This window comes from Bubalus kerabau, chromosome 1 (genome assembly GCF_029407905.1).
Source record: "Bubalus kerabau isolate K-KA32 ecotype Philippines breed swamp buffalo chromosome 1, PCC_UOA_SB_1v2, whole genome shotgun sequence".
NCBI classification, from domain to species: domain Eukaryota; kingdom Metazoa; phylum Chordata; class Mammalia; order Artiodactyla; family Bovidae; genus Bubalus; species Bubalus kerabau.
In genome coordinates, this window is record NC_073624.1 from 55,485,712 (window position 1) to 55,499,706 (window position 13,995).

Sequence of the window (13,995 nt, forward strand, 5' to 3'; positions counted from 1 at the left end):
AACCATCTCATCCTCTGTCGTCCCCTTCTCCTCCTGCCTTCAATCTTTCCCAGCATCAGGGTCTTTTCAAATGAGTCAGTTCTTTGAATCAGGTGGCCAAAGTATTGGAGTTTCAGCTTCAGCATCAGTCTTTCCAAGGAATATTCAGGACTGAATTCCTTTAGGATGGACTGGTTGGATCTCCTTGCTGTCCAAGGGACTCTCAAGAGGCTTCTTCTCCAACACCACAGTTCAAAAGCATCAATTCTTCGGTGCTCAGCTTTCTTTATAGTCTAACTCTTACATCCATACATGGCTATTGGAAAAACCATAGCTTTGACTAGATGGATCTTTGTTGGAAAAGTAATGTCTCTGCTTTTTAATATGCTGTCTAGGTTGGTCATAACTTTTCTTCCAAGGAGCAAGCGTCTTTTAATTTCGTGGCTGCAGTCACCATCTGCAATGATTTTGGAACCCAAAAAACTAAAGTCTATCATTGTTTCCATTATTTCCCCATATATTTGCCATGAGGTGATTGGACTGGATGCCATGATCTTAGTTTTCTGAATGTTGAGCTTTAAGCCAACTTTTTCACTCTCCTCTTTCACTTTCATCAAGAAGCTCTTTAGTTTTTTGCTTTCTGCCATAAGGGTGCATATCTGCATATCTGAGGTTATTGATATTTCTCCTGGCAATCTTGATTCCAGCTTGTGCTTTATCCAGTCCAGTATTTCTCATGATGTACTCTGCATAGAAGTTAAATAAGCAGGGTGACAGTATACAGCCTTGACGTACTCCTTTCCCAATTTGGAACCAGTCTGTTGTTCTATCTCCGGTTCTAACTGTTACTTCCTGACCAGCATACAGATTTCTCAGGAGGCAGGTCAGGTGGTCTGGTATTCCCATCTCTTGAAGAATTTTCCACAGTTTGTTGTGATCCACACAGGGCTTTGGCATAGTCAATAAAGCAGAAGTAGATGTTTTTTTCTGGAACTCTCTTGCTTTTTTGATGATCCAACTCATCGAATAGTACCCACCAATCGTACCCACACCAATAGTACACACACACACAATAGTACCCACCAGTAGTACAAATACTAAGTAAAGTATTTGGAATTATACTCAGTGTTAGTTAGTTTTTATTATTAACAGAGGAGGAAGAAAGATTAGCATCTCAGATCTATGGAAAGGAGGCTGTTAAGTGGACCTTTATTACTTGTGTTCACATAATCATCTTGTTTTGATGGAATGCAGCGGTTTCCTGTCTGATGCGCTAATGTGTAGACCATGGGTGACAGTTCCCCAGTATGACCACTAGATGGCAAACATGTTCTTTCCTGCCTGACCTGAGCAAAGCCAGACAAATAACACGCAAGCAGTGGAAAGCTACCTTTTATCATCCTGACGCTGGGCTGCATCCTTTGCCTGCATTCTCATTTACTCCTCACAGCAGTCCCCAGATTAAAGGACATATTTCACCAAAAATGCTAAGCACAATTCCTGGCATATGACATGTTGCTGCTATTTTTACAGAGTTGAGACTGAGACACAGAGGATGAGTAGGCAGCTGGAGCCTGGGTTCTAAAAGGTAGACACAACTGGCTGCAAGTTTAGCATCTTTTTCCCTAAAATTTCCTCCCTCTGTTCCCTCTCTGCACATAGAACTACAGTGCAGCCTGGTTCCTAACTTCATGGAACTTACAGTTCAAAATGTCCTCATCTCTGTTCATTCATTCCTGGGACAGTTCTGCTCTCAGTGTGCCTTCTTTCTTGAAGGCCACAGAGATCTGGGTGCTGCCACCTGCTCTGCAGGACCCAGTCACTGTGGGTCACACCATTCAGATCCCACCTTCTCTCCCACTGTGCTTCCCAACCCAGGGATCAAACCCAGTTCTCCCACAGTGCAGGCAGATTCTTTACCAGCTGAGCCACAAGGGAAGCCCAAGAATACTGCAGTGGGTAGCCTATCCCTTCTCCAGGGGATCTTTCCGACCCAGGAATTGAACTGGGGTCTCCTGCATTGCAGGTGATTCTTTACCAACTGAATCAGGGAAGCCTTGTGGTAAAGAACCCACCTGCTAATGCAGGAGACATAAGAGATGTGGTTTCAATCCCTGAGTTGGGAAGATCCCCTGAAGGAGGGCATGGCAACCTACTCCAGTATTCTTGCCTGGAGAATCCCATGGACAGAGGAGCCTGGTGGGCTAAAGTCCATAGGGTCACAAAGAGTCAGACATGACTGAAGCGACTTAGCATGCATAGAATGCACATTCCAGAATATATCTGGAACATATATCACATGAAATATTCTGCTGCTAAAGCAAACCATCAAACACCACTCCACTGTGCCATGATAGGTAGACAAGAGATGAATTTTGAGATAATTCAGAGAAAATCTCCAGGAAAGGGAATAGGTGAGGGAACATATTTTAAGTGAAATAAGCGAGACAGAAAAAAAAAAAAAAAACATACTGAATGGTATCATTTATATGTGGAATCTTCAAAAATAAAAAAAAAAGAAAATTCACAGAAACATAAAGTAGATAACTGGTTACCAGGGGCTTAATGGTGGGGAAATAGGGAGAGGCTGGTAAAAGGGTACAAACTTTTCAGCTATAAGATGAATGACATCTGAGACTTCCCCAGTGGTTCAGTGGTTAAGACTCTGTGCCTCCAATGCAGGGGACACAGGTTCAATCCCTGGTGATGAAACTAAGATCCCACGTGTTGTGTGGAATGGCCCCCCAAAACAGATGGATCAGGCCTGAGGATCTAATGTAAAACATGGTGACTGTAGTCAATAACACTGTACTGTATTGTTGGAATTTGCAAAGAGAATAAAACCCTCAAAAGATAAATATGTGTGGTGATGGATGTGTTAATTAACCAGATGGGGGGAATCCTCTCACAATGTGTATGTCTATCAGACCATCATGATATATGTTTAAGCTATCGTCAGGTTTCGTTATTGGCTTATTCAACTTCAATGTTGAATAAACCAAGAAATATATACAATTTGTTTCCAAGGAAAATGAGATTTGACTTTTGAATAGGAATTTGGGGGTTATCTGGGCCCCCACTTGCCAGCACCATGGGCTTGCCTTATTGGAGCTGATCCCCTGCTTCTGATCTTGGTAAGCCCTTTGGCCATGTTACACCCATCTGCTAATCAGGCCTTTGCCCTTTCTGTGTTGCAGTGCCCTGGTTTCCAAGAACCATTCAGGAACTCGACAACTTTGCCAACCAGGTTCTCAGCTATGGAGCTGAACTGGATGCAGATCACCCGGTGAGCCCGTGGCCCCGCCCATGGAGCTCCCTCAGTTCCTCCCTCCACCCCCTCCACCCCCTTTCAGCAATGTGTTTTTGTTTGCTTGTAAGACAAACATTTATTGAGTGTCTACTTAGACATCATCATTATCATGGTTATCTTTGAAGCAAATACAGATCACCATCCAGAAACTATTATTTATTTATCATATATGTATGTAAGGGATGTGTATTCATACATGCACAAAAACACACATGCACATATGTAAATCACCTTTATTTCTGATTTGGTCCTACCACAGAGATTTAAATCAAGTGCTTGGGCAACACTAAACTACTAACAACTCCACCAGGTACAGTGGGGCAGTAGGGGGTGGTGATCTGGAACTGGATTTCAAAGCCTGAGAACAGTCATATAAGGAACCAAGAGGCTCTATGAGCCGAGGGAATAGCATATGCAAAGGCTCAGAGTCCTGAAAAGTATCTGGAATATTTGGACATGAATCTGAGCAAACTCCAAGAGATGGTAAAAGACAGGGGAGCCTGGCATGCTGAAGTCCATGGGGCGCAAAGAATTGGAAACAACTCAGTTACTGAACAACAACAACAATATTTGGGGAATGGCTGAGTTGATGTATTAGGCATGAGGGTGAGAGTGTCAGGAGATGAAGCTGGGCAGTGGGTTATGGTCAGATTTTAAAAGATCTGATGTATCAGATAGAACATTTGACTGTATCCTGTATCCATTCATATTTTTAAGTAGTTGACCAAGGTTGGAGTCTTATTCTCCTTTTTAGGGCGGAGGACTCTAGAAGGAGCAGCCTTCTAGAGGCTGAGAAGTGAGGCTTCTAGAGGTGAGAAATGCCACCATCGTGTTGACTGTCATTTACTCTCCGACCAGGCAGATGGTTCCTCAATCTTTAAACGACTTGGAGGCTGTTTTCATTACTGTAACTCACTTAGAGCCTCTGCATTTTATCAGGACTCTGTTTCTCCTCCGTCTCAGCTATGTGGTCTTTACAGCTGAGCTGGTTGTGAACTTGCTCTTCACAAAGGCTCTTCTCAGTAAGCAAAGCTGATGTTCCCATTGTATTGACTGAGTCACTGAGGCACAACAAAAGTAAATGACTTCCCTAAGTCATCCTAAACTTTGGATCCTTCACCTCTTTCATCTGTGCTCATAGTACCTGAGGACAGAAGTCTAACCAGTGTCAGAAATTCAGGCCCTTTCACAGAGACGAAGAGCAAACTATTTGGGCAGGCTAGCCTTTTAAAATATGAACAGTTTTTGCTTGTTCCAATTCAAATAGTAAACCCCTTAGAGTGGACTCAAAAGTGCGGAAAAGCATGAGGAAGAATATGAAGATCATCGCTAATCTTAGTTATTTCTCTTTTTCTCTTGGTTCTATTCTGCATTTTTTTTTTAACATGGAGAAGGTGTTTTATAAGCAGAAGCAAAGGTGAATTTCCCCCAGCTCCTATACTTCAAAACAGAAAAAAAAAAAATCACCTGTTATACTGTCCAAAATCATCAATATTTTATTAATTTATTTATTTAGACACACGTGAGTACACATGGCGCTTCCCAGTGGCGCAGTGGTAAAGAATCTGCCTGCCAAATGCAGGAGATGTAGGAGACTAGGGTTCGATCCCTGATTTGGGACGATCCCCGGAAGTAGGAAATGACAGCCCACTCCAGTATTCTTACCTGGGAAACCCCTTGGACAGAGGAGCCTGGTGGGCTACCGTCTGTGGAGTCACAAAGAATCGGACACGACTGAGCATGCGCGCACACAGCATGAATATACATATTTTAAGTTAGTGCTATCATGTCCTAACCCGCCCCCAACAGGAAGCTTGTAGGAGGTTTCAGTCTTTTAGTCTTAGGATGATTCGGCAGTGAATCCTCCTGCCTGTGCATCTTTATGTGAACTTCCCAGAGCTTCTTTGATTCTTATTTGTGAAATTATTTAAGGATAGAAACTGGATTTCAGGCTCCTCATATCTATTACTTAACACCTGCTCCCTGCAAAAACTAGAGGTAAAGTTGCAGCATTTGGAATCTCGTCCCATCTTCCTGGGTAGAAAGCAGCCGAGTGGAGCCCGGGGAAGAGGGGGCACACAAGGAGATGCTCTACATGCCCCATGACACGTCTGGGGCAGACCCAGTTTGCCGCCTGCCCAGGGAGACGAGCATCTCCAAAGACTCCATTTCTCAGAAATGCTGTTGGGCCACCCTGACCCCATCCGTCCCTGGGATGTTTTCTCCTCTTCCCAAGCTCCCCACCTCCCGCTCCGCTCCGTGTCCCTTCTGCTGGCCACTTGCTGGCTCCCTCGGAGCAACGGGGGAAGAGGCCAGTTCTCAGAAACGGCCCGTTCCCTCTCCTTACCCTCGTGTCTCCTCAGAGGCACTCGGGGCTGGTCTTAAAACTCCCTGGAATTCATTTTCATTACAGACCAAGCCCATGTCTTTGGCTCCCTGGCCTCTCCGTGTCACGCTTTTTATCATAAAAATGCGATTTATCAGGTACACGGTCCCCCTGACGAGGAGGCCAGGCTCTCTGTGTTCCTTTCTGTGACTTTTCATCAGATCTGGGGAACTCGCGGGCCAAGGACAGAGTAAACCCTCCAGGGTGCTTCCCTGCAGCCTCCAGCCCTGCAGGGCCTGGCCTCGCCACGAGGGGTGGCTCGGGCGTTCTTCCCGAAAGGACCCTCTGTTCCTCCCGGTCCCCTGGTGTTCAGACTGACCCCCTGCCCTTGGCAGTGTCCACTGACACCTGACCCAGAATCTCACTTCCGGGCTTTCAAAACAGCCCCTTGAGAAAAGAGGACAAGGAAGAATTGTTCCCGAAATGCAGGGTAGAGGGCACCTGCCTTTCAGCAGGAATGTGGAAGGGGCCAGCTCACCTGCCTTCTTCTCCCGGCTCTCTCCCGCCTTCCCCCTCACCCCACCTTCCTCCCACAAACATTGATTAAGCAAATAACATCCACAGCTAATGTTTCTCCAATGAGGACTGTATGCCAGATGCTGTGCTGAATGCTTTACCCACATTTTCAAAATTTCAATGTTATAACCTCCCTGGGAGGATTGAATTTTCTCATTTTCAGAGGAGACGACTCAGACGAGCAGGCTGTGTGGCCTCACGTGTATGTGGACTGTGTCCCAGGCTGTGGAGAGGAAAGGGGCTGGAAATGATTAGTGAGACCTGGTTCCTTCTGCCCTCCACAGGCCTTCGGTCATGGGGTAGAGCAGGGAGGGGTGTCCAGTTTTCCCAAACGGATGCCAGAGGGGGCTAGGATACAGCCTCGCAGGTGGAATTCAAATGGGTCTAGTTATTGTTTTTTAGATCATGAATTAATTTGGTTGCTTTGGGTCTTGTGGGATCTAGTGCCCTGACCAGGGATTGAACTGGGGGGCCCCCCTGCATTGGGAACAGAGTCTTAGCCACTGGGTCACCAGGGAAGTATCCCAAATTGGTCTCTTTGATCCCTGTTTCTAAAATGGACTCTCCTTTCCCTGACATCTCCCAGCCTCTGTGCTCCTGTTCACGTCATTTCCTTTCTCTGGGATATTTTTTCTTATTCTCTCACTTCTTTGCCTGCTGGCAAACCTGTCTTTTCATCTTTTAAGGCCCAGCTCACATACCTTGGACTCCCTAAAGCCTTCCTCCTGAGCACTTTCTCCTGGTCAAGTTTTTCATCCTGATGCTGCAGAACTAGGTCCACTGAGTTTTATACTTTGAACACAGTATCAGCTCCAAATAAATTCATTGCCTCAGAGGACTTCTTTAATGGTCATGTGCACAGTTCTTAAATTGTAGTTTTTGAAAAAAATTCTCATGATCAAGGAATAAAGTCTGTATTCCGGACTCTCATTTTAAGCATCTATAAGTTCCATTATCTCACTAGAAGGTTTGGAAAATCCTATAAAAATGAAACCCATTCAACCTCATGTTCCTTAAATTTATTTACCCATGGAACCCCCTTTTCATGGAATACCTAGCAACACCATCTTGAATGGTAGTGTTCCATGGAACATAGTTTGAGTTCAGTTCAGTTCAGTTCAGTCACTCAGTTGTGTCTGACTCTTTGCAACCCCATGAACTGCAGCACGCCAGGCCTCCCTGTCCATCACCAACTCCTGGAGTCCACCCAAACCCATGCCCATTGAGTCGATGATGCCATCCAACCATCTCATCCTCTGTCGTCCCTCAATTCTCCTCCTGCCCTCAATCTTTCCCAACCTCAGGGTCTTTTCCAATGAGTCAGCTCTTCGCATCAGGTGGCCAAAGTACTGGAGTTTCAGCTTCAAAATCAGTCCTACCAATGAACACCCAGGACTGATCTCCTTTAGGAAGGACTAGTTGGATCTCCTTGCAGTCCAAGGGACTCTCAAGAGTCTTCTCCAACACCACAGTTCAAAAGCATCAATTCTTCATTTGGTAAAATCATAACACACAAAGTATATGATTAAACATCAGATTTAAAGAGTCAGATAGTACATACTATCAGTTCTAAGGTCCTTGTGGACTAGAATGGTTTGGGAGGACTTCTGGAAAGAGGGAGATCTGAGGTGAGCCCTCTAGTAACAAAGTCAATAGTTGTTGTTCAGTTGTTAAGTCGTGTCTGACTCTTTGTAACCTATGGACACCAGGCTTCCCTGTCTTTCACTGTCTCCTGGAGTTTGCTCAGATTCATGTCCATTGAGTCCGTGACGCCATTCAACCATCTCATCCTCTGCTTCCCTCTTCTCCTTTAGCCTTCAATCTTTCCCAGCCTCAGGGTCTTTTCCAGTGAGTCGGCCCTTCCCATCAGGTGACCAAAGTATTGATCAAGAGGGCCAAATGCTTATCAAACGACCCCCAAATCTCTATGAATTAACCCAGTAAAAGTTCATTTCCAGTGTAGGTCAAAAGGGAAGTTTCCTCTTACAGTCCTGCAGAGATCAAGTCTCCTTCGATCTAGTGGCGGCGCCCTCATCTGGGTCCTGGGAGCCGTCTCCATTCTGCCAGGCATGGGAGAATTGCTTCTGGGAGGTATTTATGGTCCAGGATGAAAGGTGACTCACATCCCTTCACTTCAGTTCCACTGCCTGCAGCTCAGTCACAGGGTTGCTACTCCCTAAAAAAGAGACCAGGGACAGTGGTTTAGTAATGCTGTCTGAAAGCAAAAGGGCTCAGATCTTGGGGACCATCAGCAGCCTCTGCCACACAGACCCTAACCCCATAGGTCCCTCTTCCAGTTTTCCTGGCACCTGTTGCGGCTGCTGCTAAGTCGCTTCAGTCGTGTCCGACTCTGTGTGACCCCATAGACGGCAGCCCACTAGGCTCCCCCATCCCTGGGATTCTCCAGGCAAGAACACTGAAGTGGGTTGCCATTTCCTTCTCCAATGCATGAAAGTGAAAAGTGAAAGGGAAGTCGCTCAGCCGTGTCCAACTCTTCGCGACCCCATGGACTGCAGCCTACCAGGCTCCTCCATCCATAGGATTTTCCAGGCAAGAGTACTGGAGTGGGGTGCCATCACCTTCTCCATCCTGGCACCTGTACCTGTTTCTAAACTGAAGATCTGCATGAGGCGAGGCTTTCTGGTGGGGAAAGCATTAGCCAATACAACTGCTTTTCTGTGTCTCTTTCTACTTCTTGATGTAAACCTCTCAAATTGCTTTTCAATATTTCCAGAACATAGATCCTGAGTATCCCTGCTCTCCAAGAAGAGCCTTGCTCTTTCCCGAAAGCAGGACTATCTTTCTAATACTTCTCTTTCCCTTTTCCTTTGCCCATCCAACCTTCTCCACCCCAGGGTCCTGTCAAGGTCTGTTCTAAGGATCAGTCAGACAGTTGAGTCATCAAAGACTCCCTGTGCTTCTACTAAGCTGCTCTGTCAAAACATAACTTTTAAAAAGTTAAAAACAACTGTCATACAGGTAGATAGTGAACATCTCTCAAAGATCTATGAACTCAGGAGTAAGGGAATCAATAACATGACAAGGACAGTGCAAAGGAAGATATAAGAGATGAAAACATATGGTCATTGAAAAATGGGATGCTGGAATGAGATTACAAAGATGGATACACGTGATTAATGTCCTATAAAACAATAAAGTCACAACCACGAGTGCTTTTTGTTGGACAGAAGTCATTTGCAACTTGATCATAAAATAAATGTTTTGCAACTTAAAGGTCCATCTAGTTAAGGCTATGGTTTTTCCTGTGGTCATGTATGGATGTGAGAGTTGGACTGTGAAGAAGGCTGAGCGCTGAAGAGTTGATGCTTTTGAACTGTGGTGTTGGAGAAGACTCTTGAGAGTCTCTTGGACTGCAAGGAGATCCAACCAGTCCATTCTGAAGGAGATCAGCCCTGGGATTTCCTTGGAAGGAACAATGCTAAAGCTGAAACTCCAGTACTTTGGCCACCTCATGTGAAGAGTTGACTCATTGGAAAAGACTCTGAAGCTGGGAGGGATTGGGGGCCGGAGGAGAAGGGAACGACAGAGGATGAGATGGCTGGATTGCATCACTGACTCGATGGACGTGAGTCTGAGTGAACTCCAGGAGTTGGTGATGGACAGGGAGGCCTGGCGTGCTGCGATTCATGGGGTCGCAAAGAGTCAGACACGACTGAGTTACTGAACTGAACTGAATCTTCTGTAAGGGCTTCCCCGGTGGCTCAGCGGTAAATAGTCTGCCTGCAATTCCAGAGACACAGGTTTGATCCCTGGGTTGGGAAGATCCCCTGGAGGAGGGCATGGCAACCTCCTCCAATATTCTTGACTGGAGAATCCCATGGAAGAGAGGAACCTGGCAGGCTACATTCCACAGGGTTGCAAACAGTCAGACATGACTGAAGTGACTTAGCATGCATGCATTCTTTCTATAAGTCAACCCTACTGAAGCAAAATCATACTATTCAACACCCCAAGTAAAAAAGTTGCTGAGATTAAGGTGAGAGATTCCAGGTGGACTGCGGGTGATGTTACGACTTTGCATCCTGTAGACTTCTCTCACCATTGTCCCATCCACTATGCCTCTCTTCTGCCTCCCCCCACCACTCCTTCACCAACAATATATTTTCCTGTCAAAACATACTTGGTTACATGCAGTGCAACCAAAATTGCTGCTATTAGCTTAATTGAGACAGGGTGATTATAAATAAATTATATGCAGTCCTACCGAAATTGCTGCTATTAGTCCAAATTGAGATGGGATGATTAGTCATCACCAACTGTAGCTTAATTCAGAGTGTCTTCCGCGTGGTCACAGAGCCCTGTGGCCACCTGGCAGCCCAGGGGATGCAAGGCCAAATGCCTGAGAGGTGGGCTCCCAGGCTGCAGATCTCTTTTGCTGGTAACAAAACAAAAGTCTGTGCTGCCTAGATGGCAGGGTTCCTTTGTACATCGATAATGGACTTCTTAGAAACTTGAAGTTGGAAAAGACCATAGTTAGAAAACTTGCCATATAGAAAATTTTTGTTATATATTAGCATACATAATTATATAAATAACATATAATAGTATATAAAATATTATGCAATATAAAATATAGTATTATATTTGGATGTGTTGATATAGCTCACTGTATCAATCTTCTGTCCATTCCCATAATGATTTGAGATGGGTTTTTAATATTATTTTACTTTTTTTCTAATTATAAAAGGGCTACCCCAGTGGCTCAGCAGTAAAGAATTCGCCTGCAGTGTAGGAGACACTGGTTCAATCCCTGGGTCAGGAAGATCCCCTGGAGGAGGGCATGGCAACCCACTGCAGTATTCTTGCCTTGTGAATCCTGTGGACAGAGGAGCCTGGTCGCCTGTAGCCCATATGGTTGCAAAGAGCTGGACACAGCTGAAGTGACTGAGCATGCATGCCAAGATAAATTTTCAAGTTGGGATTAACATATGTTGTTGTTGTTTAGTCACTACATTGTGTCCAACTCTTTTGTGATGACCTCTCCCTTTTGTGACGGTAGCCTGCCAATCTCCTCTGTCCAGGCAACTGGAGTGGGTTGCCATTTCCTTCTCTACGGGAGCTTCCCAACCCAGGGATTGAACCTGTGTCTCCTGCATTGGCAGGCAGATTCTTTACCACGGAGCCACCAGAGACTGACATATACACACTGCTATATATAAAATAGATAACTAACAAGGACCTACTATATAGCACAGGGAGCTATACTTAATATTTTGTAATAACCTATAATGGGAAAATCTGAAAAAGATATATGTATGTATATGTATTCAGTTATACATATATATAAATGTATAACTGAATCATTGTGCCATGTACCTGAAATTAACATGATATTGCAAATCAATTATACTTCAAATAAATAAATAAAAATGAAACAATAAAATAAACCCAACTGCAAAAAAAAAAAAAAAAAAAAAGGAGGGAAAAAGAAACCCACATTCACAGTAAAAAAAAAAAAAAATACTGTGTATTTTTACACATTAAAAATACATTTAGAAGCCTAAGTGGCATGGAAGAATAAGAGTTCCCATTTCATACCATTGATTGGATTTGGGTGTATTTATTCTATCATTGTTTTTATTCTATTTAAATAATCCCTCTGACATAGTTGCTACCTATTGGAATACAATTTTATGTTAAGCTTTTTTTTTTTTTTAATTGGTTGAAAAATCTTTAAACTACCTAGACAAAATATGTTGAAGGTAAAAGAAAAATGAGCCAAATGGTAAGAGAAATTGTCATGGGCATCCCATTCTGGAGACATCATAATAAAGTGGAAATCCACCGGTTAAGCAAATTTGAATTCTTCACTCCTCTCCCTGGGTAACTATCTCAGACTTCAAACCACATCTCACCACCTGGCCAGGACGGGAAAACCCAAGTGGAGGTGCTGTTTCTGCAGTTAAGGGCCCCTCGGCAAATGGCTCTATGGGCTTCACTTTCTGTATATCTACATCAAAATATAAAAATAGATATTCTTCAAGGCAACTTTACAAGTGCAAATCCTATGCTTTGTATTTAGGGACTGGGAAAAGCCATGACCATTAAACAGGACTTGTAGTAAGGATGACTGTTAGTCAAGCATTAATGACTGACAAGCATTAAGGTTAAATTTTGAGTCTGTAAGTTTGGAGATGTGTTCTTCATTTAGCCCAGTAGACACGTTCCTCAAAGTGTTTGTTAGCGCTGCTTGGAAATAAAATGATAGAGTCCAATTTTCTTTAATTTATTTTTATTTATTTATTTTTGGACACCCACAGGGCATGTGGGATTTTCCCTGACCAGGGACCGAGCCCTTGGCCCCTGCACTGAAAGTATGGAGTCTTAACCCGTGCACTGCCAGGGAAATCCAGTAGTGTCCAGTTTTCTTACTGTATTGTCCCAAAGCAACTTACTTTCATCCAGAAGAACTGGGTCCAGCAGTAGTTTTAAGTTTTCAGATTCCTAAGCTTTCCTGCTTGTAGTTAATGATTTAAAATCACTCGGTACTTGAGGGAAAACACTGTAGTTATACTTTGTGATAACTATTGTATGGAATCTTTTCTAAGCTGAATAACTGCTTAATTTGAGATTTAGTTTTGGAGTGAAAAACTAAATAATATGGAAATTTTACTTTACTTTTTCAGTGGGAAACATTTAGATTTTTCTTTTTCTCAAAAAAGAACTATAAATATCCTAGGAAACAAACTAGGGAACTTCTTTCTCCCCTTCCTTTCTCTCCCCCTCTATTTATCCCTCCCTCTGCCTTATCCTTTTCTTCCTTGTCTATTTTAACAAGTGTTGGTGGTTCTTTCCATATGCCAAACAGACTCTGTATGCTATGGATACTCAGGTGAAACTACATTATATACATGGACCCCTGGTTCTTTAGAATTACTGGTGGAGTTGGGTTTTATAAAACAATTCAGTTCAGTTCAGTCGCTCAGTCGTGTCCGACTCTTTGGGACCCCATGAATCGCAGCACACCAGACCTCCCTGTCCATCACCAACTCCCAGAGTTCACTAAGACTCATGTCCATCGAGTCAGTGATGCCATTCAGCCATCTCATCCTCTGTCATCCCCTTCTCCTCCTGCCCCCAATCCCTCCCAGAATCAGAGTCTTTTCCAATGAGTCAGCTCTTCGCATGAGGTGGCCAAAGTACTGGAGTTTCAGCTTTAGCATCATGAACACAATAACCAACCAACCAATCAAGTGAAGCAGAAAACAATATCTGAAAGTCAGAGAATACTTATCCTTTAAAAAGAGTCTTTAAGTATTACTCTCCATGGCATAAACCTTTGTTGTTGATTCATTAATGCCTTGGTTTGGAGGGATGGTGGGACATAGAAATTGCAAGCTAAAGTGATGGATGGTACAGTTTATTGGTAGATGCTTGATGACACTAATATCTTGTTTAACTAAAATATAGATTACAATCAAATTTTTTTGGAAAATGGTCTTTTTTCTAGCTTTTTTGAAATATAACTGGCATACAGCATCATGTAAGTTTGGACTTACAACCTGCTGATTTGATATGTGTGCATATTTTAAAATGATTGCCATATGTGATTACTATATATATTGTAATATGATTACCATATGTAAGGTCAGTTAACACCTCTATCTTCTCACATAATTACCATTCTTTTCCTGTGGTGAAAACATTTAAGATCTACTCTCTTATTAGCTTTCAAGTATAAAGAGTAGTATTTTAACTATAGTCATCATCCTGCACATTAGATCCCTAGAACTTGTTCATCTTGTAACTTGAAGTTTGACCCTTTAACCAACAGCTCCCTGTT

General features: G+C 43.5%; 1 protein-coding gene across 1 annotated transcript in view; it reads left to right on the forward strand.

Annotated features, from left to right (window-relative positions):
- Positions 1 to 13,995, forward strand: part of PAH (phenylalanine hydroxylase) — an 89,165-nt gene that overhangs the window by 42,220 nt on the left and 32,950 nt on the right. Inside the window, exon 4 of the mRNA XM_055566200.1 lies at positions 3,177 to 3,265. Coding sequence (XP_055422175.1) covers positions 3,177 to 3,265 — 89 coding nt within the window. The remainder of the gene's footprint in view (positions 1 to 3,176; positions 3,266 to 13,995) is intronic.